This window comes from Rutilus rutilus, assembly GCF_951802725.1.
Source record: "Rutilus rutilus genome assembly, chromosome: 24".
NCBI classification, from domain to species: domain Eukaryota; kingdom Metazoa; phylum Chordata; class Actinopteri; order Cypriniformes; family Leuciscidae; genus Rutilus; species Rutilus rutilus.
The window spans coordinates 23,605,672-23,632,314 of record NC_140228.1 but is presented as its reverse complement, the minus strand read 5'-3'; the positions used below and the strand labels follow the sequence as shown (position 1 = coordinate 23,632,314).

At 39.4% G+C, this 26,643-nt stretch overlaps 1 protein-coding gene across 3 annotated transcripts in view; it reads right to left on the bottom strand.

Annotated features, from left to right (window-relative positions):
- arhgap21a (Rho GTPase activating protein 21a) overlaps window positions 1-26,643 on the bottom strand; it is a gene marked incomplete at its 5' end in the record, with an annotated part of 109,811 nt that overhangs the window by 60,001 nt on the left and 23,167 nt on the right. Inside the window, one exon of one of the 3 annotated variants that reach the window (XM_084398652.1) lies at window positions 4,155-4,421. The exons of 1 other annotated variant lie outside the window; for it this stretch is intronic. In XM_084398652.1, the coding sequence (XP_084254778.1) occupies window positions 4,155-4,421 (267 nt within the window). Of the gene's footprint in view, window positions 1-4,154; window positions 4,422-26,643 lie in introns of those variants that run through there. One more of the 3 variants, XM_084398654.1, reaches the window with a different exon arrangement.

Genomic DNA, 26,643 nt, shown 5'->3' with positions numbered 1-26,643 from the left:
GCCTTAGACATTAGACAGCAAGGCATCTCACTAGGTTCTGGAACAGAGCTTTTCTGTTTCCAAACAGGAATGTATATTCCAATACTCTATCTGAAAACAATGGGTTTCTCTGAAGGGCAGAAGGTATTGCAACAGAGTATCCTGTGAGTGTTTATAAAGCATCGCTGACATGATTTTACACATCTCAAATATCTGCCACTACAATGAATGAAGGTCACACAGAAAATGCTGGGACTCAACCGAGACATTTCTTTCCATATGACCAATGACCAACACATATGTACATGTCATGCACATCACGCCACCAGTAATGTTCTTCTGGCGGGGGGAGGTGGTAATTCACATTAGCATCTGGGCCGGTGACGTCAGTCCGTCCCCTGTATCCTCGGAGGAAACGTGTGACATTTACATTATGAAATAATGGCTGTAGACTCTCATTCCTCCACAGGGTGTGTGACTGTGGTAGACTCTGACAACACCACATTGACTCCGGGTCACTCTGACTGCCAAACAGACCAGACTGTGGTTTAGCATTGCAGGAGATGGATGTATTATAAGGGAATGGATGTATTTTAGCTTGTGGCTGGGCTCAGGTACAGACAGCTGTGGATGTCTCTAGAGTCTGGGCTGGGCTTTTACACAACTGAGCCTGAACATGACATCACCAGAGGGAATTAAATTACGTACATTCAGTGTTGGACACAGTCCACTGCAAACTCTTACAAAGAAATGAGGGACGTTTGGAAAGGCATACTAGCATACTATTAGTCCCATACTATTTGTGTGTAGTATGCAGGATGCATCCTGTGAATAGGATGTCACATTTTTGGATGATTTTTAAAGTCCCCCTGTGGAGAAAATCAAGTTCCTAATGTTGTTTATATTTCTTGACATTTTTTTGTTAGGGTTCTGTCACTTCTGTCTAGTTTATTTCTTGGTTTTGTGACAGAGCCCTGACACTCCTGTTTTGTCTTTTCTGTGTCTGAGTGCGCGGTTACTAGCGTGCTCGAGCCGTGCACTCTTGTGTGTGCCTTGTTTCATGTGTGGGGCATGGTGTTTGGATCCCGACACTTCGCTCTAGTTGGGATTCAGACACTCATGCTCCGCCTTGAGCCTTCGCTCGTTCTTGTGCGCTCTGTCTTGTCACGTGGGCCGTACGCTCTTCTCTCTGCATGTGTTGTTGTGTCCTGTGTATGTCACGTTTTGTCTTGTGCTGTGTAGCACACAGCTTGTATTTTGTGTTTTACACTAGCTGTGTGTTTTCATGTTGTCATGTTTTGTGTGAACACGTGGCTTATGAGTGTTCTCATTAGCTGCGTGTTCATGTCTCGTTCTGTGTGAGCACATGGCTGGTGATTTGTTTTACTGGCCATGTGCTTGTATTTTTCTGTTGATATGAAAAATCGGGTAGATTTAGCAATATAGCGGCTGTATGATGTATATTATGAATGTATGATGAACTGTGTGCCTTTCTCCACTGAGCGTTTCTGATGATTGTTAGAAGGTAGCTGTCTGTCTCTGAGATGCAAACGGGAACATGGTTTGTGTAACATTTGCAACACATTATTAGCTGTTTGATAACATAGTCAAGCAAAAGGCTAATCATATTAATAACCGGTATGTGTCCGATGCTGTAAAGCGCCATACCATTGTGCAACGTTTACTACAGTAAACTGGCCGAGTGCATTTCTGAGCTGGCATGAGTGAGTGGAGCCGGGGATTATTAGCATATTCATGAATCCGCGTATACTAAATAAAGCAAGGGTGTAGTTGCATTCAAGCTATTTTAAGGCATGAAAAAAATTCACAGGAAAAAACTTTTACATGTGTCATTTTGGTGATCAAATATGAGTTTTAAGGGATACAATTATTGACTACAGGGGGACTTTAACATTTCCTTCTTATCAATTATTTGGCCACACTGCCAAACAGTGAGACAGATATCTGGATTAAAAATGCAAAATGACAACATTATAAGTAAAATGAACACTAGACACAACTTTCTATATAAAAAATGCAACGTAGTGAGCTCCTGCAACAATATTATTGCTGCATAATACTGTTTCACATGCAGTTTTATAAAATAGTTTGTAGCATACAGTATACTGCACAGTATCCAGTACACTAGTATTCTATATAAACATACTATTACAAGGAGCTAAGGCGTTTTCTTGGAGGCAAGGGAGGCAGTGCCTCCTCAAAAACTGGATAAGAAAACAATCCACAGTACAAAATAAAACAATGCAAATATTACAAAATATTACATTAAAAAAAGAGTATAAATTAATCGTTTTCCTGAAGTGACTGTCCAACAGCGGCACCAGTTGTTGAAGTTACAGCGCGATAGAGCGACTCTCTTTCCTCCTCTGAGCTCATTGAGTTCACATGATAAATCCCACCTCTCGTTTTGTGTAAATAAATAATGGTGTTTATATGGGAAGACAAATTAAAATGTAAGTAAACAACTCACCCACTTGATATTACCTGGAATGGCTCCACTTTATGCCACACAACATGAAATGATTTGAAACCGTTATCTATGAGGTTTTTTTAGTTTGGTGAAATTTAAGGTAGCCTACATCTCTGTGTCTCAGCACCCCTACATGAAATATGACATTTGTTACTGTGTTTTTATACTTATTATTGTAAAATGTAAAAATGATGAGAAATTAGCTCAATTTCAGAACATTCTGGCATCATTCCATATAATCAAACTGCTGTGTGAAGGATTCTCTTTCCTGTCTTTACTCTGCTTCATATGCTAATGCTACCTTGACTCATACACGTGGGTTTTCCAACACCCACTATAACATCACAACTTTCCTCTGCCTTTCATTTTTCATTTCCCTACCATTAGCCAGTCATAGTCTTTGTGGTGGGCACACAACCCTGTTTCCAATGCTAAATTTAACCTGTTAAATTATACAGCTGGAAAAAGCTCTCAACTGAATGGCGGAAAGTCCAGGAAACGTGAATGACTGCCCTGTGTGAGAGTCCTTCGCACCAGAAACAGCATCATACAAACCATCCAGTCCATCAAACAGCATGAATAATACACACAATCCCATTGGTCATTAGTCAAATTCAAGAACTAGTGAACTACATAACAATCACATTTCACTACCAAGTACATTTGTTTTTTAAAATGCACCAGTTACTTTAAACTTTAAGAAGGAGTGGTGTGTGTTTAATGGTTTTCAGAATCTTGGTTTGAAATCACATTCATGTGTACTATTGCCAGAAAAGTTGACATACTGTTCAAAGCTGCTAATTCCCTAAATAAATATATTGATCAGCCCATCCAATCTACTGCATCTTTTTTGTTTGTCTAGAAAACAATAGGATTAAATTGAGACTTTTGCCAAAAAGTTTTTTGTTGTTGAGAAAAAGACCACAGCAATCTGACATTCATAGGATATCTCAACAAGGTCTGAAAATCATATTTGACAAGATACCGAAATCTAATCTCACAACTTTTTTTATCTAAAATAAATAAATCCACTTTATGGAAGTTTCCTCAGCTATAATAGAGCAACCACTAAGCAATAACATTTTCTTGCTAAATGCTGTCATGACGAAATACACAAATATTCATGTGCGTCCTGTAGTTATGGCAAGCTTGAGTCACTCTTGAGCCACAGCGGAGCTCACTGTGAACACATAAACGTCTATCTTTCTTGAACACACACTTTTCCAAAGATAAAAACATAGAAACAACTCAATCACAACTCTGTTCTCTAGATGAAACCATCATCCACAGGGTTTGGGTTTAAAAACGTGAGCAAGTACCCAATTAAAAGTCTGTTCAATCCCAAGGTTCCTCTTTTGGGACTGTTGCTTACAAAGGAACAATAACTGAAACTTGAAACCAGGGCACGTACACACACAGTTGTCTTGCTGTGAAAAATATGTTACATGTTGGCTCAATGTAGGAGACCTAACCAACCACCCTGGATGTGAATGACGAACAAAGCATTCCTGAGAGCCATCTCCTTGCCCCCCTCAGCCCTGCGTAACTCAATACACCGCTGGGAGCCTCTGTTTATGTGGAAGCTCTCCATCCCTTATATGCAGGACCAGACTGTCACTATGAACCCATCTTCTCCTTTTTAGTTCTGCTGCTCTTAACCTACAGCAGATCCCGAGAACCTTACCCAAGCCCGCATGCAGTTCCTCGGAGTCGTCTTCTTCAATCTGCGCCAAGAGACATCCTTCTGGGCCTCCCGGAGCCCCAGTTCCACGTCCCCCCAGTATGCCCTGGCCAGGAGCTGGAACCAAAGGCAGGAAGTGTCCGATAAACAGCCGTCCACCCCTGTCAGACAATCCCAGGCACAGGTACACCCTGCCACATCCATTTGATCTGAGCCGTCCTTCCCGGGCAGAACGCAGCCGGTACACGCCCCATTCCTCTGAGTGAGCATGGCAAAGCCTGCTGGTCCTTGCTACTGCTGCTTTCCTCTGCTGATCTTCTGATGATGTGATTCTTTCTCGCTCTTCGCGATCCCTCTCTCTCTCTCGCTCTCTCTTTCAGAGTGGGAAGGCAGAGTGCACATGCATGAGGTTTCCATTGAGACACGGAGCATGTCGGGGAGAGAGTGAAGCAGGGAAAGAGACCCATCTGCCTGCACTGGACGAGATGGCTTTCTCTTCTCACTTTACATGTCCCTTATTTGTTTGTTCTCCATTGCTCACTGCAAAGCTACTCTACTGCCCGTCTCAAATGTCTCTTAATGTAAGAGTTTCATGCACCATGTAGACATAAATTAAATCACAATGCAAAGAAAATTTACTAGTGATGTATGCTAAGGCTAGCAATGCATTACTATTAATATTCCTCAAAATGATGGTTAGTCATCTAAAAGGGCCTTAAAGGAATAGTTCACCCAAAAAGGAAAATTAAGTCATCATTTACTCACCCCGTAGTTGTTGTAATGCCGTATGCCAGGGATAGGCAACGTCGGTCCTGGAGTGATACTGTCCTGCAGAGTTTAGCTCCAACCCTAATCAAACACACCTTAACAAGCTAATCAATGTCTTCAGGATCACTAAAGCTACTAGGAGGTGAGTTTTTTTCAGAGTTGGAGCTAAATTCTGCAGGACAGCGGCACTCCAGTCCCACTCGCACTTGTCCATATAAAGGCAGTGAATCGTGACCAGCATCAGGCTTTTAAAAAAAGATGCTAAATTATCACATAGCTAATGATCCCATGCAACTCGCGAGTACCCTTCTGACAACTAAAATGACAAATGGAACACCCCACGGTCTCATGGACTTAACAGACACGCACACGTGGCAGCCATTGCAAGTCCACAAGAATGACTTCTGACCTATAATGCTGCCTGAATCATAATCATACACTGTCCGTTCACTGGCCAGAGAAAAACTGCCCCCCCGACTGAGCCTGGGTTCTCCCAAGGTTTTTTTCTCCATTCTGCTACCTGATGGAGTTTTGGTTCCTTGCCTTTTTCCACCTTTGTTGCCATTGGCTTGGCTTGCTTAGTTGGGGACATTAAATGTAACATTTAATTTAATATTCAACAATAATACTGATCTGCCTGCATTGACACTGTTATACAAGAACTGAACTGAGCTGAACGATGACATCACGGTTTACTCCAGAGCGGATATATATATATATATATATATATATATATATATATAGCTGCTTTGAAACAATCTGTATTGTAAAAAGTGCTATATAAATAAATGTGACTTGACTTGACTTGACAAGACCGTAAGTGCATATGAAGTGTGCCATTTGAGACAGGGCAATAGAAGTAAATGTTATGACATTCTACGAAATCCCTAATATGGACAGAGTTATCCAGCTTTCGCTGCAGCTGAACAACATGCAGATAGAAACGTTTTGACTATAAACGTGACAATAAACACACAATTGAGACAATATATGGTTAATCTGTATTCTTCAAGCTACCTCGGGAATTTTCATAAGAATTAACAATATGGATAATCGGCATTGACTTTATTATTGTAGAGAATACTATAAATAATTTTTTTGCATAATTTCATGATAAGACGCCACATAAGATCACAGAAGGTGGTTATTTTAAACACACGACTTATGTTATATAGTGGGTTTGGAAGAAAAACATGCCATTAATGGCACAAATTGTTGTCTTTTGATGCTATGCTAAGATAACATGCTGTTGCCATGAGCGATAAATCCACCTAAGCTGGAATGGCTCTTCTTTGGAAGAGCATTTGATACAAACGCAAAGACTGTGAAGTTAGATGTTTAATCAAAGAAATAAGGCATTTTTATTCACACTGTTTCAATCGCCTTAAGATCGCCATCATAAGTACAGCGGTTATCTCGAATATCACATTAGGATATCAAACCTGTAAGGGTCACTGGTTCCCAACCCTGAGTACCTCCAACTGTACACATTTTGAATGTCTCTCATATCTGAAACCCATTTCAGGTTTTGGTGCAAACCCCATTTGTTTTGGGGTCTCTCCTAATGAGCTGATAAGTTGAATCAGGTGTGTATGTTTAAGGAAACAAAGGCTGCATACGAAATAGCCACTATTAGCCACTACTAAAGGACAGCTATTTTGTAGTGGAGTCCAAAACCACAATGGACCTGCCTACCTATAATGCACTGTGAGGGTCGCAATGAATGAATTTCCGCTAAATGCCAGAAGATGGCGCCCACAGCAGAATCATACAGGTGCAATTATAGGTACTCAAGGACCAGGGTTTGGAACCACTGAGATGGAAAGTAAAAAGTGGTTATGAAACACTAAATTAAAAAGCACTTATTATGGTAGTAATAATGCAATATTTCTGTATAGTACCTTTCCTTTAGTGTGTAATATAGCTGTATGTTCATGTAAATTATGTAAAAAACTAAAAGTTGGGTAAGTGGTTTCTCTATGTAAATGAGAGCGCTCCCCTTCCCCTTCTGCTGCGAGAAAAATAAAAATAAAAATTGGTATGGACTTTCAATACCAATGCCATTTGGAATGACAAATGGGTGAGTAAATGATAACCACATTTCACTTTTGGGGGCGAACTATTCCTTTAAATCAGAGCCTGCTTTTCTACAAACCACAGGATCATGTCTAAAACACTAGTAGAGCATCTCTCTGTTCATCATCTCCTTTAGTGTTATGAAATATGAGCACACAGTGGCATGAGAACAACTCATGTGACCACCAGCACACAGACCTGCAGTAGACGCTCACAGCTGCTTTATTTTAAGACCTGCTCAAAACAGTGACCGGTCCTGGCGAGATAGAGCTCCAACAAGTGCACTGATAGACCTAAAGCATCTCAGCATCCCAACATAAAAACCAAAATCACAAACAAAACATCTATATAAAGCTGCACTTCCTCTGAGAATCAATAATTCACTCCTTAAATCTCATGCACAAACACTTTCCATATCCCACAAGCATGTCCTGGGCTATTTTTTGCGAGATACACAGAGAGCTTTCAGAAATGTGAAAACAGGAAACCAATGATGGCATGCTCATCTTCATTCCTCTACACTGGCATGGCATCTCATTACCACACACATTCCTTTAGACACACACAAGCACTCGCTCACACTATTGCGTTTGGAAAACATATCACAAAAATAACCCGTCCAGCCATCTGAGGCATCCTTGTTTATGAGGATCATGGTGAGACTGAACTCAAAGGGGACACTGTGTGATCCCTGCTGAATATACCAGCCAAAAAAAGAAGGCATGCTACGGTATTGGCTGGTGTTCATTCCCAATGGGTTTCGCTCCACAAAAAAAAAAAAAAAAAAAAAACAGTTCAACAACATGTGTCTAAAAAGAAAGCGGCCATAGTTCATAATGCATTTTAATGTGGGTGACGCTAAGAATACGCTAAGAACAGATTTGGACGAGTGAAAGTTCCTGTCATTTATGACACATCATAAGAAATCCTCAAATAAAAACATATTCCAGCTGGCTGAAGTCATACAGTGTATTTTAATGGAGGTTATTTCATATAAGTAAGGAGGGGGCAACACCCTGCTGCCATGGAAACAAACAGGCCATCACACCGTGTTAGACTCTTACCTTCATGTGATGTAATAAGAGATACAGTGGCCCTAAGTTTAACAATTCATGAATGCTGTTACATTATGTAACTAAAATATTAAACTGAAGGCATTTCATTTTAAGATTTAAAGTAAAAAAAAAAAAAGAAAAAAAGTAGAAAACTGCTCATACATAATAGAAAATTATGGATGAGCAAACAATAATCTGATTTTATCACTTACAAATGCCTGTGTAAACAGTCAGTCCTGTGTGAACATAACTAAAGCTTTTCAGGGCAAATGTATATTTCCATTCCATCAGCTACAGAAAGTCTTCTTCTTCGGAAAAAATACGTCATCAAGTGGATTTCATTTGTTTTACATTTGAAATATTAAACGTGTTTAATGCCTGCTGCAGACTGTGCGATTTTGGCAATCCTATAAGATCATTACAAATCAATCTGTGCGACATGGATCTAATAAACGTGGGTACAACATGCATGTAGACTGATGATGACACAAGGCTACAAAGCAAGTTAGAATAGAAGAAAACATCATCAGCATGCGCTAGTGGTAAACAAATAGAGCAAGATGAATCGCACTTTGGCAATTGTGGTTTTTAGGTGCGCTGAAAAAAAGGACGAAGCAAAAGAGGAGAATATGGACTAGCCAAATATTCCCTAGCCAAGAGGCCAACTTATGCAAATGAAGCTTAGTTTTAAGTTTTAGCGCCATGTCGCGTCGATCAATACACCATTTCATGTTGCATTTTTAATGGCAAGTCAGTAGACGTAGGTCATAGCAGCAAACACACTGTGAGAAGATCATGCTATATTTAGGACACTGTCAGAAAATTATCGCAGGCTATCTAAGGTCGCAAGACCGGGACAACGAACCTCTCTCACTGAACGACGTTGGACCACCGTTTAGGAGCCACGACCACAGAAATCGCCACGATCGGTCATCTTTCGTCTGGGACAGCCCAAAATGGATTTTAGATGATTCAATTTAAAGGGCTAGTTCACCCAATTTTTTTTATTATGTCATCATTTTACACACCCTCATGCCAACCCTTTTGTTCATCTTCAAAACACAAATGAATATACCACATCAAATATGGTAGGCCTAATCGGAAGGCCACCAAAGCTAACCAAACCAGTGATAGGGGAATTGTCAGTGATATCTGGTGTATTTCAACAATTAAAAGGATAAAAGCATGTTTGCACACTATTTCAAAGGTTCACAAGCATGCACTTCAAACAAACCACAATACACTGAGCATCTTTTGAAATCCAGAGTGTTAAAGCCTTGTGGCATCACAGGTGTGTCACTTCAATAGACCTGTTGACCTTTCAGCGTACTGACTGACATGTCGTTCCACACCCCTTTGCCTTTTTTTTTTTCTGTATGGAGAAGAAGATGTTTAGCAGAAGGTAAACACTGCTCTTTTACATACAATCAAAGCACACAGTGACCAGGGAGTGTACAACACCAAAAAAAACCACCATAAAAGTTTCCCATACGACGTGTGCACTATGTTCCAGAAAAAAAAAGTATTCTCTGTTCAACTAAAACTACTGGTTTACACTTTAATTCGATAGACATTCTACTAACTATAAGAAACTTTGCAACTACATGTCAACTAACTATTAAGAGTATTAGTAGACTGTTAGGTTAGGGTTAGTAGAACTACATGAACTTACAAAGTTAGCCTACTTATAGTCAGTAGAAATGTCTGTTGGGGGACCAACACAATAAAGAGTTAGCAGATATTATACTAATACTCTAATGGCAGCAAGTTGACATGTAGTTGCAAAGTTTCCTATAGTTAGGAGAATGTCTAAAGTGGACTATCGAAATAAAGTGTTACCAACTTGATGTCTTCTGTAATAGATGCTAGTAGCACGAAACCGAGCCAATTTGAAAGTAGAGGTTATGGCAGAGCAGCTGACAGCTCTGAACTAGATCATCCTCAGACAGCAGTGTTTCATTAAATCTCTTCCTGTAGCAGGTGAGCGTTCTTACCACAAAATCACAGCCTGTAAAATTAACAGCAGTTTAAACATCCCTCTGAGCTATTGTCTGCCTGCTACCTTTATAAACCAGTAGCAGACTTTCTCAACTACGTCCTGAAAACATATAAAAGACAGTAGTGTAACATTACAAAATGAACTAGAGCCATATCCATGAACTTTTGGCAGCCGTAGGAATGGCTTTTCTGATCAGCTGAACGTGGCAGTGGGCACAAACTAAAAAAAGTACCATTATTAATGTACCACCAAAGTACTTTTTAAGTAACAGGGTTTCACACTTTTTTGTCTGACTGTGGTCTCTTAACACCCTCATGTCACAGCTGAGGGCAGCTTTGCCAGGGGATTGTGGGTAAATGCATTAGCAGACTCCAGGCCATGCAGAACATGCTGTAACCATGGAAGGGCAAGAGCATTGTTTGGGGTTTTCCCCCTTTATTGCTAGGTAAACTAAAAACCAAATTAGTGCTAAAGAGGGCGTCCTAAGGGGAAAAAGTGAGCCAGATTGTGGATTTGGACGTTCTGCAAGTTGTGGACCAAGAGCCAAACACAAACACATGCCGTTTACTTTGCCTATTTTTTCACTTGTTGTCAATTGAGGTACAGTAAAGCCGTGTGTCCACCAAAGCATTTTTAGCCAGCTGAAAACGCTAGGCGCTCTGTTGAATTTTGTTCCGTTATTATGCTTGTTGTCATCTGTAGACGTTGTACAAGCAGAATGTGGCGGTTGGTTGGTGTGGTATTAGTCCCGCCCCTCCTCCACTGTGATTGGACGGTTGGGTAAAAAGTGACAGTGAGAGCGCGGCGTTTTACCTAAAGCTGAACATTCTTCAACTATCGGCGACCTGTAAAAAACGGCGAATGCTCAGCGCTTCAGCGTGAAAAAGACGTTCAGCGCCTCGTTACGCTCATGGCGTTTTAAAAAACGCGCCGCTCCCATTGAAAACAATAGAAAAAATACGCCAGCCGCGTGAAAAAAAACCCGCTTTGGTGAACACACGGCCTAAGTAGGGATGCATGATCAAAGGCTGCAAAATAATTAAATAAATATACGTGTTGCGCATGTTTCAGAGTGAAGCGCGGCAATGTGTTCTTACAAATGAACAGCTCATTATCTGCCGGTGTTTGCAGTGTCTCAGAGTGGATCGGTTTGCAGGACTGCAATCTCTGCACATGCTCTGAGATTCGGTCACTTTACTGTGCATTTGGGAATGCAACATCTGCCAACAATCTTCCCATACTTGTAAGAAGCGCTTATGATAAAAAAAAAGAAAAAGGGCTCCCTGCGTTTTTTTCGTCCAAATATAAATTTATATATATATATATATAAAAAAAAAATGTAATTGAAATTACTATTACTATTTGTATTAAATACTCAATTTTACAGTGAAATATAACAATAATATTTCTTATTTTGTTTTTATTTAGTATTTAAGTACATTTTTATTTAATAATAATATCAATGATATTATTATTAGTAGTAGTAATAGTAGTTGTAGAAGTAGTAGTTTCATTGTTGTTATTATTAAATAAAAATATAAAAATTACTAAGTAAAAACAATATTTTAAAAAATTTGGTCAAATCATATTTTAAATCACAATTGCAGAAAAAAACACACAATTAGATTCCCTGTAGTGTAGTGTGTAAGCGTCCCAACCCCCATAGATGTAAAAGATGTGGAAAAGATCAAAAGTGTGGCTACATTTCACCAGGCTCGATGCCAACAGCGCACAATGCAATATTTGCGACAAGATAATGCGCATGTTCACTACACTGCAGAGATGACAAGTCAGCAACATCAACTTTATCTTTTCAGCCAACACTTACTCAGAAAACACTTGTTTATTAAACAATTAAAATGTCTCCTTGCTATTTTTTCCTGACACATTCATAATCATTAGGCTACTTTTTCTGCTTTCTGTTTTGCGACAAGCTTTATGTGTAAGGCATATATTCCGCCCCCCAGTGGCCTATATGAGTCTTTGAGTGTGTAAAAAATGTCAACAAAATGAAAAAATAACACCAAATGTTTTTTTTAGATAATATATAATGTAATCTTGTTAGAACGGATTTCATAAAATTGGTATTGAAAAAAGTAGCGTTCAGGAACCGGTATCAAAGTAAAGGTATCGATATCGAAAAAAAGTTAACAATACCCAGCCCTACCTAGAGCTTATTATAATGACGGCGAAAAATACATAACTACAAAAATATATCATTTAACTTATAAAGCTTATTCATATTTCTTGCAAAATTAAAAATAACTCTGATATTTAATTTAATGTTTAATTTAAATATGACGCTTTAGTCATACAAGTAAATCTTTGCAAACCATAGAGGTTTACTTATTCAAATCCTGGTGCCTAAGATTTATTGGCCGATTATTAAGGTGGATTTGTGTGACAGAAGGAACAAGACAAAAGGGATGGAGTGGATCGGCAGCGAGAGATTAGAGCCACAAGAAGACCACAAAGGAGCCTGAGGAACCCTAGGCATTCATACCAGAGCGAGGCAGAGGAAAGATTAAGCTCTATTCAGGAGGCCTAAGACTCATAGAGAGGGCAAATTTAATCCGGGGCAGACTGCATCTGGACTCACTGAGGTATGTCTTACAGTAACAAAAGCTTCCTTAATGGAGGCTACGGGAAGAAAAATCACATGAGACCCCTCATAACCCCCTTACCATATGGAGTTCAGTAATATGCCAGCTTCACCCAAAAATCCCTGCCTCCTGAACTGGTGTCACTGGCACACTCCAGTATGCTACGCAGGAAGTGAGATAGCACAAACAGACGGGCCATTATGTGTAATAGCGACTCGTATTACTTATTTCCGAGGTAGGCAGTTGTGGGAAAGTCATTCCCAAGGGCAGAGGTATATTGTGGCATTTCTGCTCATGAGAAAAGCCATTCTAAACTGTTTGTGTGGCTGAAATATGGCAAATAACAGTCAGTTAGGTAAGTGCTGGGTAAGTTACGTTAGCCTAACACTGAGCATGACTGAACTGAGAAGGTTAGTCACACTGGTTTTCCCCGTCCACATGAGGGAAAGAAAACAATATCCTAAAATTCTGGTCTACATAATCTGTTGAGGAGTCAGTGAGTCACACCTATAGATTGTTTTGACCAAAAAAAAAAAAAAAAAAAACCTTGCATACATTTGCTTGCACTGGAAACCATGTAATGAAACAAAACACTATGATGTGTGTTTTTTTAACATCAAATGTGAGTCACATTTCAACCGCATTTTAGAGAAGTTTTGGTGTGTGTGTGGCCTGGTAAACCATAGTCTCAGCCTCAGACATCACACCCACTGACCGTTTGCTGAACGTCTTATGCATATGGCACACTTTGGAAACAGTTCAGGAGTTTTGAAGCCGCAATCTGATTGGATGAATTCTACAGGATGTCCGGGAGACTAGGGGTGCACCGATCCGATATTAGGATCGGATATCGGCCGCGATACTCGTCGTCGCAGCAGAACCTACGTCATTCGTCAGCTTCACGCGTGTCGCATGCTAGAAGCAACATGGAGCGAGCCAGAGGCCGTTTCTCAATACCAAGTACGCAAACTTCGGACTTGCGTCCTCCTTGGTAGTTCGGACTTGCCAAGTTCGACTCAGGAGAACGAACTCCCGAGGACGAGAGGACGCGAGTCCGGCTATTCTGCAAATGGAACAGCATGCGTTCTTGATCGCGTCACTCAGCTCGCTCTGGCTACTCCGGTAATCTCTTTATGTATATTTTAGCCAAAAATAAAACGAAGTATGTTATACAACACCACTCTGCCTCTTTTCATTTAAAAAAAAAATCTTAAACATATTAATGGCCACATAAATGTGGTTCAGGCAAACGCGTACATTGATTATCTTTACTGCATATTAACAACACGAAATATAAAACACAACCCTAATTCTTTTTGTTTTCATTTTTAAAAATATGAAACATAATGATCATTAAAACTGACATTTAAATTTGCCATTGCTGATTAAGTGAGCATTCACATGTCATGTTTGTGATGGTGGTGTGACACACATTACAATGTTTGGTTATTATTATTTGTATGTGTGATCAAGTTGTTGTTCGACCAACTTTTTATTTTTTTATTCTCAGGTTCAGCTGCTATGTTGCATTTTAAATTCCTGTTGCAGGACTTTGCACTTTATATTTTTACATGTTTACAATTTTTGGAAACACAGTTTTTTTGTTTCCACCGCTACATTTTAATTAGATTTTTTTTACATTTATTTAAAGAAGTTTGATTATATTCTATTTTCGATTTGAATGCACAATTGTTTTTTAAATAAATAAGAATACAACACATTACATACATCTGTTATTTTGTCTTAGTTATGTTTAGTTAGTAAAGTCTGGTGCCTTTAGTCTCTTCAAGGAAGGTATAAGGTGGAAGGTATACAGTTTATTATTAATTCAACTATAGTATCGGATCGGTATCGGGTATCGACAGATACACAAAGCCCAGGCATCGGTATCGGTATCGGGACTGAAAAAGTCGGATCGGTGCACCCCTACGGGAGACGTGCATGTCGCATTCTTTATCCGCCTGGAAACAAATGCGTGACGCCAAAACCCCTCGTGGAAGAAGAAAGCCATTGTGTTTACAACTGTGACAACGAGCGCTTACCAGGATCAACTAAATGCTGGATTTTCAAAAGTGTGTGAAGTTCGCGGCTCCATTGTTGCAGTAAACTTGCACAACGTTCTTGAATGAATAATTTATTAGATGCACGCCGGTCTGTTATTGTAGGGACACTGACATATTGCCACGCCCCTAAACATGACGCGGAACAAAGCGAACTGTGATTGGTCAAGAAAAGCTTCGATAGAGTCCAGACCTTCGGCCGTCAGTCTGGCTACGCTAGACTAGGTAAACCCTACATTATGGGGGCAAAATGTGCCCACAAAGATGCCAATATCCAAAATCCTTGTCCTTGTGGGGACATTTTTTATCCCCATGAGGAAAATAGCTTATAAGTCATACTAAGTAATGGTTTTTGAAAATGAAAAAAATGCATAAAGTTTTCCTGTGATGGGTAGGTTTAGGGGTCTGGGATAGAATATACAGTTTGTATAAAGTATAAAAATAGTATAAAATCATTATGTCTATGGAATAGAATAAAAGGCCACTTAAGTGTACTTAAAGAGAGTACACTTTCTTAACACACTTAAGTACATTTTGATTTAATTACAAACTGTGGGACAAGCAGACAGTATCCAATATACGGTAATACCATATATCATGATAATGAACATGCAAGGTATTATTATCATGGGCACTTCGAAATACCAAATTCCATATTACGATTTATTTCGATTTTTAGAATTCCACATTAAGAATAAAGTTATAAGTAGCATTACGTTATACAAGGACTATTATTTTACACCTGGATCTACAGATACGGAGAAGATTCCTAGATCCCTATTGAACACCAACAAAGGGCCCAGGGCCCGATGGTGCGGGTGCAGGGTCTGAGGTGTGGTAGCTATTGCTCAGTGAAGGGCCCTGCCATTGTCCCCACGGGTCCCCAGACACTTACAGACAAATGCTGCTGTCAATCACACACCCTTTCATGCGTTTAACAGCAGCTGCTCCCATGCAGAAAAGAAGGCAAAATATGTTTGTGACAAAGGAAGAGTGTGGCGATAATCTGAATATTTGCATTCAGACAGATTCTGCCTGAGGGATTGAACCCAATCTGACAAACAAAACCAATGAAAAATTAAAGGGCTGTGAATGGAATACAAAAAAAAAGAGAAAATTAATAACATTTACAGTGCATATACGAAACATTCCTTATGAACCATATTCTAATATTCCATGAACCAATACAATCAATTTGATTTTATGCAATGGTTTTATAATTAAGCATTTTATTTAAACATTTTCCAACACATTTAAGTGCACTTTTAAAAAGTTTTTTAGTAAACTTTTACTTTAAAATACATTCCAAATCATTGTTTTAATAATCGTTGGTCGTTCTTTAAAGAAGTACACTTATTTCGATGTGCGTGCCGTTTTAACCCTGTACGGCTTTCTTTTTTCAGTGGGAATTTTTTTTTATATAATATTCAGAACTCTTCCACCATAATATTGTTCATTAGCAGTACTATATGCATTTATGGGTGATATAGATATGAAATAATGCTGTAATTTCAAGTTTTGAATTCCTACTCCAAAGACACAGCATTCAGATAACATACACTCAGACACACTCAGGTCTAGACACTCAAAACACATTTATCATTCATACAACCACCTGACTCATGCACAAACAGACAGAGACATAAACATTTGGAAATATAAGGAACATGTGAAGGTATGTGTGGTGTGTCTAATGATTCAAGCGTTCCAGTGGGCTGAAAGAGGTCTGTGTTTAATGTACAGCAGCACTGGAAAAAACTCACACAAACAGGGCCGTACAGCAGCAGGGCCAGAGCAACTTGCACATATCTCTGAGCATTCACTCAGAATATTCTGACATCACTTAATTATTACATTTAAATGTACTCACCCTAAAGTTCTGCCAAACTTGTATGAAACTTGGGCCAGTCAAGCTCCAAAAATGACCAAAAGGCACCATCAAAGTGGTCTATGTGAATTGTGCTGTATTCCAAATTTTCTCTTAAGTCATACAACAGCTTTGTGTGAGAAAAAGTGCCAAAATTTAAAGGGATAGTTCACCCCAAACTGAAAATTGTCATCATTTACTCCCTCTCCTGCCGTTTCAAACCTGCATGACTTTCTTTCTTCTGTGGAAAATAAAATAATATATTTTGAGAACAGTGCTATTATTGACATCTAAACGTAAAACTTTTTTTCATTTTTTTTTTCATTAATTGATATAAAGCTGAAATAAAGTCATCATAAAATCATAAAAATGACAAAAGCACAAAACAAAATGACTTGAACTTAAAAATGAAAATGAATAAAAATAAAAGTTTAAAATATTAATAAATACTATAATAGTATATAAATTATACTAAAATAAGACTTTTTAAAGGCGTTTATAAAACAGAATTTGATAAATTCATAAAAAAAAAAATATATATATAGGCTATATATTTATTCAATTAGTTCAATTGAAGAAAATGATATGGGTTTGGAACAACATGAGGATACATAAAGGAATAGATCACTTAAAAATGAAAATTCTGTCATTTAAATGGCAGCACTACTCATAGCCTTGCAGATGTAAATATTGAGAGACAGTCACAACAATTGCTTTTAAAAGTTAAATTCAGCTAAATTACACTTCATTTTCCAAATGCATTTCCAGGGGCAGTTAAGACAGTGATGTACTCAAAGGAAACAGTAAGATACACTAACTAGAGAGCTAATGAACAGCATAGCTCAGACCCTCCACAGCTGTTTAGGAAACAGAAATCCACCATAAACTAGGGCTGCTCGATTATGGAAAAAATCATAATCACGATTATTTTGGTCAGTAGTGAAATCTCGATTATGTAACACGATTATTTCACATGACTTTGGGAACGTGTTGCATTTATTAAAAAGACACCTTTCAACAAATCTTTTTTTATTTTTATTTGAACATTTATTGTACTTTTTGAACTATATAATAAATAAATAAATAAATAATATAACAGATAATACTTCAACAAGTATTTCAATTTTCCCGCAGGTCTACCACTTATAATGCGGGAAATTCCCCCACAAACATTGATTCACTTTAGCAAGTAGATTGTATGAGTAGCCTAAATTAATCCACGCAGATTATAAAATCAAATCTATCATTTTAAAACTTTCGCAAGGACGCAATTTCACAAACCGCGTGAGTGTTCAGCAGTGCTGCGTCTTCTCTCTCTCTCAAAATGGGTTGGACAAAGCAAGCGTCGAAACTACACTCTCGCGTTTAGGAGTCGGGACATGACGGAATTGTCACTTGCACAATCGGGCCAGTATTGCATTGTAACTAAAGTTGATCATTTTCACTTCTTTAAGTCTTATCAGTATAAACATTCAAGCTGAGAGAGTTTACGGCTTTGGGAAGGGCGGAAGTGCGCGTGTCATTCAGAACACAAGACAAAATAAGAGTGTTCTTGCAAAACAGAACATGGTAAAATAATCATTTTTACTCGATTGTACTTTTTTGGTGATCGTTGGGAGCCGAAATCGAAATCGAAATTCAATTAATTGCACAGCCCTACCATAAACTTGCCTGAAACTGCCATTAGAACTTGCCATTGGTATAATGGTATAATGAACTTTATTAGTAGAATTAAACCTTAACATATGAATGGAGCGTTCTCTGATAATACCACGCGCACACAAGATGTAGCTGAGACATGTCACGCATGTTATCAACTGAGTCTCCCATGTCTATTTCTGTGAGTGGTGAAATATTCACAAGCTGGATCCCAAATTCATTAGTGCTTTGAAAGACATGCTTAAATCTAAAAATACCCCGCCTGCACATGAAAGATTCAGATCAATATGACTCCCGTGAGTATCCAGTATGAGCGTGAGCTCGGGTCTTTCTCGCCATTGGTTGGTCTCTCAGTTGACATCAACATTTGGATGGAAAGAGTTTCCAGCATGATGACTTCATATCGAAAGAGCCAAGTGGCTGGGGTTGTACTGGAGAAAACAAGACTTTGGCCAGTTCAGTTGTTTTTACGAGCAGTTGCTGTGGGCTTTGGTGCAGTTTACAGGACGATAGTCCTGACTGCTGGAAACAGGATCTTCTAAAGATTGCTGGAGCCGTTAGTATGACAGCAGCGGCCCACACCCTTAAAGCTGAACACAGAGTCATAAATTAGAGGGGGGAGTTTTAAACAAGAAAGAAAAAGAAATCAAGAGAGAGGAGTCATGATCACATAAATTGAGTGGTTTTGAACTATCCACAGCATCTGCGAGTGAAATTAGCATGCATAGAAACTGGTATTTTCCTCTTTTTAACAGGCTCAGGACCCCGGCACATGGAAGAACACTGTGTCTCCGCCTCCATCAGCTGATGGGTGTGTGTATCGCTCTCCTCTCACACTGCTAATGTAGCAGATCTCCTGACACGGTCATACGGTCATACTGAGGTTTTAAACGAGTAGTTCACCCCACTTACCTGACTTATATCTATGATTTTATTTATTTATTTATTAATTCAGGCTATTTTTCCATACAGTTAACTTATATGGTATACTGGGGGAAAAGCCATGTGAGAAACAGACTGAAGCTTTATCTCAATTTATTACGGTCTTAGTTTTGTTATCAATAACAACAGTGTCAAACTAGATTTGAGAGCTATGACAGAAGAAAAGTTTTTCCATGAACTGACTCATTCTTCTGTGGAACATAGAAGATAACTTGAGAAACTTTTGCAGTATGAAAATCCTTTTGTCTTTCACGGGAGAAAAAATTGAGCATGGTGAGTAAATGAATTTCCATTTTGGCGTGAACTATCCCTTGAAACTAATAAAAATGACAAACATCGTCACATTTATCATCAGGCACATGTCCAACACCTGTGCTCTCCACTTGCCTCCTTGTTGGGTCTGAAGATATGAGAGTTCCTGTGATCTTAGAGACCACAAAAGGGTGATATCACCGATCTAAAATATATCAGGGTTCTCTAAGGATAGTGGAGGAGGCTGTAGGGGAAATCCTATCTCTGAACAAGCCCATCTGTCCTAACACTGGCCTTACGAGCTGTATGCCCAACTGTCTCCTCCGAGGCATTCCTACAGAATTGAGTAGAGAGATCCCAAACAGGATTTGCTTTGATTTACTGTCTGCTGTGTTGTAGTGCTGTAATCAGTCGTTTTGCATAATGTCTGTTCTCAGCTGAATCCCTTGTGGAAAGCCAGAGGCTGGAGTCTACCAAGAATATAGGGTTGAGGTCAGGTCAGGAGACTCGGGAGGAGAAAGAGGTGGAGCCAGTGAGAAGACTTAAGCCCGGAAAAATGGACCTTAAGGTGGAGTAGTTTCTAAGTTCCACAAAACAGAGAGATGAAGACTTAAGAGAAATACTAGGTATATGATGAAAAATCCTTGAATCCTTGGTTGACAAAGATGATGGAAAAAAATAACACTGACAGTGAATTAATACAAAAACTCCCAGAAGTCATTCATTAGTATTGAAGGTTGGCAATTTGAGGCAATATGAGTGCCAGACTATTGACAAAAAAGTGTTGAACTTTATGCAAATATGCAATGACTAGGTTCCAGATTTACTAACAGCTTGCGCCAGCGCAAACCCTCTTTTGGCATAAAAAAACTACTGTTAGGATTTACTGAAGACACGCAGCGAAAAATTAGTGCTGAAAAGGCGTGGACACAGTTATTTTTGCAGCTGACCTTACTGCACATGCATTTGTAGGAGTTTCCTTTCAGGCGCAAAATTTATGGGAGGAGAATATTTAAATGAATCACGCAAGGTGATTTACTAAGGTTTGCGTTCGTCAATGTACTGGTGTTTGTGCCATTATTTACCGCCCCCAAAAAGCACGTCTTAAACCAGATGCTACGTGGTAGATTGCGTTGGTCATTATGGAAATGATCTGACTGCGTCTGGCTTCTTTAAATTGCGGGTCATCAGTAGATCACATGCAGAACTTTCCACTCCCATCGGCGCTGTTTTGGAATTGCACTCTCACGCTAATTTGCCCTGTTTAGTAAATCTGCTCCTAGATGGCCAAAAGGGGTATAGACAGTGAACCTCATGTGATCTGCCACATGATACAGCTGGATACTTTTTAAATTCTAATGTTTAAAAATAGTTCAACATATCCAATTCTACGTTCAATTCTGTCACATTCTATCTAGCAATTTTGAAAACAGGAACACATCTTTAAAGGCAAACACACACATCAAATACACGTCTGGGCATCGTACGTGAGCAGAGCTATCAAGGAGGCAGAACACACAAAAGCATGCAAGTTCAGTGGTGCCCAATTCTGCTCCTCAAGGGCCACCATCCAGCAGAGTTTAACCCCAACCCCAATAAAACACAACTGAACCAGCTAATCAAGGTCTGCAGGGTAACTAGAAACTTCCAGGCCGATATATTGGGGCAAGTTGGAGCTAAACTTCGCAGGATGCTGATAAAGGACTTCAGGAGCCGGAATGGACATTCCTGTGTAAGTTCTTGGTGAAATCCACCACTGTGACAGCACTGTGTTAATGTTCGAAAGGGGAATACCAAGGAACAAGGAATCTGGATAAACATAGTTTTCTTTTCCACTTTGACATTTCAATATGGTTTCACATTGCTCAAAAAGGTCTGCAGACGTACGTAGCGTTTGTCAAAACACAGGGTCTCTCTGTGGTGCTGTTCCTGATTTGTTTTTAAGTTCTGCTTATGCAATCAGGACCATGGCCATATGAAGCTTAGAACAGGCCATTAAACCCTCCACACCTCCATCCCAGCAGCTCTACAGCTTTAGAAAACCCTTCACCATGAGCTCTGCTGCTGGGGTAGACTCACACTACACTATAGAATCATGTTACAGATTATAGTTATAGATTATTGAATGATTTCACATAAAATTATAGTTTCACAACCTCTTTTAAGCACAGAGTTACCAAGCATCATTCAAATTATTGTATGTTAGCATGTGTCTTCTTGACTGAGGCAAATATACTAAAATGTGTTTGCTGGATTTGATGTAACATGTTCTGTTCCTTTATTTCTCTTTTGAAACAGTAATGGTGTTGTGTAATAAAACAAGAGGCATTTAAAATTGCAGAGAATGTCTAATGAGAGTAGGACTGCGTATGTTGAAAAAGGGGGTCACACGCTGGCTGAAAACATTACTCACCTGGGTACAATTACACTTAAGATAAAATCTCTGTTGCAAGGAAGTTTCTCTCTCATTTTCTGTTTTTGCTTGTGGAAAAGCATTGCTTCTGCATAACTTAATTTTCTTAGCTTTGGCATTTAATCAATATTTCATTCATCTACTGCTGTCAAATATATCATCTATTTATGGCGAACCTGCACTTTGCCTGACACTTGGCAGTCTGGAGATAACCAAGACTTAATCAAGCCAGATGAATCGATCAATCAGTCAATCCCCAGTAGGGACCAGAATCAACAAAGCTTACTTTAGGATCTCAACCTCTCACACAGGCTGATCTTGTTAAATCCAGTTCTTTGGGCACCACAGGAGCATCATCAATCTCCTTCAGTTGTGTAGTAGAGTGATGTTTGGCACATGCATTTAGCCGAAAAACAACGAGGTGGTTTGCATTGTATTAGAAACAGAATTTTTTTATGTCTACACATGAAAGACCAATATATTGGTTAGATGAATTTGTGCGCTAATATTTGGCCATTTTGAGATGGCATTGACACCTTTTCCCATTTGCGCATTTTTAATAAAACACTGTTTAGTATGTTTATTTAGCTGTTTGAATTATGGGGACAGTTGACCCAAGCACAAACTCTCTGCTCTGTCCAATGAGAGTCATCTTATTTCGGGGTAGACTAACTAAGGCGAGGACAACTCTTGGTTCAGGAGCAGTCCCAGATTGACGGCCAGATGGCCCCACCAGCTAAGACCACCATCAGCCTAGGTGGGGGGTTTGTTAAGCTTGAGTGACTGATTAAGAATCAGCCTTTAATCTGGACCCAAGCAAGAGTGAATAAGTGTGGGCACCGGGCAAAGCCCATAGACACAGATCAGTTGGTCTGTAGTTTTATCAATGTTAAGATGCTTATGAAGAAGTTTGACAAATAGGGCTAGTAGTGGAACAAAGTAAGATGGAGAAACAAGTAAAACTCTCATAAAATAAGAAAAAATTATGAATTACTGTCTATTAGATTGCAGGTGCATTTAGATACATAATTGTCTTGTTTAAAGGCATTTAAAAAGATGTTTGAGGTCAGAGTTTATGGATTAGATCATTGTAAAAAAAATTAGATTTTGAAAAGACTCGGCCCAAATGCTGCCCTCTGCCCTTTGATCCTTGTCTGAGCCAACACTTTGGTGACATGCCAGATAGGCTGTCAGATAGTGGTCACGGGGAGTCCATACCAGAGAAGGCTTGGCAAAAGGACTAATCAAGGATGAACAGCTCCCATAAAGGGGGCACTCATGATCACCCTTCTAAATTTTTTAAATCCATGTCCACATTAAGTACGTCATTTGAGACAGGGCCAAAGATGAGACGAGCCGCTGTGGACAAACTGTCTGATAGGAACAGATGGACACAGCTCAAGGACCATGGTGATGCACTGTCCTGATGTATGAAGTCTGTTTGTGGGAACAGGGAGTTTGCCTCGTTGGCAGTGAGTGTAGAAGATCATGCTGTACATTTGTGTCTGAACTACATAGTAAAAGGGAAGGTACAGTAACTGAATAAAGACAGGACATTCAGCAGCAAATCTTTCAAACTAAAATACAGCTCCCTAAAATCTCATCTCCAGCCTCCCCCTGAGCTTGGCAGCAAGCATGTGCCCTAAAGTTTGAGGCTTTAAAAAAATAAATCAATCCTTTAAGCCTTTTAAAAGGAACTGGAATTTATCCGAAGGTTCCATGATGAAATCCTGATAGACAGAGTATGTTGCTCTATGTGTAACATAAGCCCTCAGAAGAGGCCAAATACAAAGACTCAAATGGTTCAACTACAGTAACCAGGTAACCTGCAAAACACTGCCCAAGCTTACACTGTGAAAAACAACTCCCGAGTCCTGTATGAGCAACTCAGGAAATTACATAATAAAGAAAAAACCTACAATGACAATCTACAAAAGGGCAGTAGCAGATTTATTTTCTTGGGAAGGCTCAGATCCATCAATGTATTTTGCTAAATACTTTGCTTGTTCTTTCAGTCTGTTCAGTTTATACTTCAGTGTGCTGGTGTACTTGGAGATGCCAACCGGCTAAATAAACTCATCAGTAAGGTAGATTCTGTCATTTGAGTGGATCTGGAACCTCCAGAGTTTGTTTCTGAGAGAAGAATGATGTCCAACTTGCTGAACATCATGGACAAAATGTCAAACCCCCTCCATGACATGATTGTTGGATTGAGGAGCCTGTTCAGCAGAAGGCATGTCTTGCTTTGGCGCAAAAGCGAGAGCTAAAGGCAGTCATCCATGCCTATTGAGAGATAGGCATGGATGAGACTGTACAATTCTTCCATCACATGCAGTAGCATTATGGACTTGAACTTAAATGTGAACTTTGGTCTCTTTGAGGGCCTCTTTAAACAGACCAAGAGTCTTGTAGTGGCAAGTAATTTTTCAAACGCTTTGTGGGGGTAGTGAAATTTCAGATCGAAGACATTTCAATGTGTGCGTAACATACAGACAAATAGAGGCCTCGTTTCTTATTGTGGGTGGCTTGTTGCAGTCACATATCCAATGATTGTACGACTAAAAAATCTTTCTTTTTTTCTGATTTTTGGCAGTATCTTGAGCTCTGACTGGTTAGCATTGGGTCAGCATGTGGCCCAGACTAGAGAACTAAAGTGAAACTGTGGCTTCGGAAGTGCACAGTGATGCCTGAGATCAATGATATAAATATCCCCAAGAGTACAGTACCTACCGAGAACTGAAATGAAACTGACAAAAATGCCTATGCCTAATTTATTGCTTTTCAGACTATCACACCGTGCAGGACAGTGTAGGAGTAGTTTGCTAGAGGCAGATCTCTTGCAGAGGGGGCTGTCCACTCTGTTGCTAACATGACATTAAGACCATGGAAAATGACACTCCGACATTTATGGCAACATCTATGGATTGTTATGTTGTTTGCAATGATGGAAGAAGACACCCATTAAAAGACACCCATTATCATAACAGTGAAATATCATCATCACCTCAATGACCTAAAGAGTTCTCAAAACTGAACTGAGAGTGGTCTAAGCAAAAAAACAGACCTGTCTGAGCCAAACTCTCCCTTTCTTGACAGTCCTCAGGCCTGATCTCAGCGGAGGGTGAAGTCATAAGGAGAAGAGGGCCGGGCCTAGAGAAATATGTTCGCTATTAGAGTTTAGGGTCCCCCCCCCCTCCCCTTCCTCCGCTGTCCCACCCAAACCTAAAGCAGCTGGGCCGCCTCGTGACCAACATGATTAAAAGCAGTTGGGGCCCTTGGTGAGATATGCACAGTGGAATGTAGTGACTGGATATGTGTGTGTGTGTGTGTGTGTGTGTGTACTGTGAGCTTAAAGTGATCCGTCAGGAAAAGTTTCACAACACAAGAGGACGTACATTCCCACACCTGCATCACACCTGATGCATGTCATTACCTCCATTCTGTAATTCCCCATATAAACAGACCAGGATGAAAAGCTAAACATAACTGTCCAGGTGGAAGAACAATATGTAAGCTAATCTTTTCAGGGTGCTCAAAAGTCATGAGTCCACCAGGTTGATTTTAGGAAACACTCTTCACACAGTTCCGACCACATCAGAGTACCAGGAAATGAGGAACAATAATGTTGTTTGGATGAGATAATACAAATGGTGCCTTTACACACACACACAGACCAAACCACTTGACTTTTACTTACTCCCTGATGACCCAATAGAAGCAAATAACCGCTTTTAGAACCACTAATTCAGGAAAGAATTCAGGGAGGAATGTACCGTCATATACATGTGAGGGGGAGCCATCCAGCCTTTACAGGGGAGTCACCAAGATACACCGCATTAGTAATGTTTGCCAAGGCAAGTATCACAATTAATATTGCTTATGGTTGTGTATTTGAAAACCCTCTAACTGTAAAGCCCAGAATTATAGTTCAGTTCTTACATACGCTATGGTATGCGTACACTGCGCATTACATAAATTTCATCCTCAGCATAGTACACATGTACTGTGCGCTAGGAAATGCTAATTTATTTGTCCACAAGTGGTAACACAGACTTGGCTCATTGTTTCACATACAAAAAAGAAACTGATGATATGGAACAACAACAAACTACTCAGGACGGCAACAAAAATAGATGCATACGTGGATGAGTGCTTGCATGAGGGGGTTAAAGGATACTCACAACTCTAATTTAAATAAGTAAGACATAACTTAAAAATAGTGCAGACGCTAGACAAGGATTAAACTAGTGTGCATATGTCGAGCGCATGTGTTTGCAAACGCTATCATATAGAGTATACTTTGAAAGGCTATTCGTTTAGCTGTATGCATTAAGTTTAGGCTACTTTATACTTTTTTGAGTGCTGAGAGATTTTTCTTCAGAGAACATACAAATCTAGTAAAGATTTTAACCTGAAGAAAAACTGATACAAATTTAGTTGGTAGGAAATGAAATACACCCATAGGCAACTATGGATCTCATTACATTAATACATTCCAATATAAACCACTAAGCTTAACTTTTGGGAAAGATGTGGTTATTGTGAGGTCCAATTCGATCTTAGAGCCTGACATGGCTGTGGTTCACAGATGTGCTTCAGAAATTTAAACATTTGGCTCATGTGGGTGATGCAGGTTCAATCCTGAATTCCCCTCTCAGGACAAATAATTTCCTGATGCTCTCTACTAAGTTTGTTAAATAGAAAGAGGCATTAGGCCAAGAATAAAACAAATAATAAACCAAAAACAGCTGGAGATAGGCTACATTGTAAAATTCAGAATTTACGCCATTTATACGTC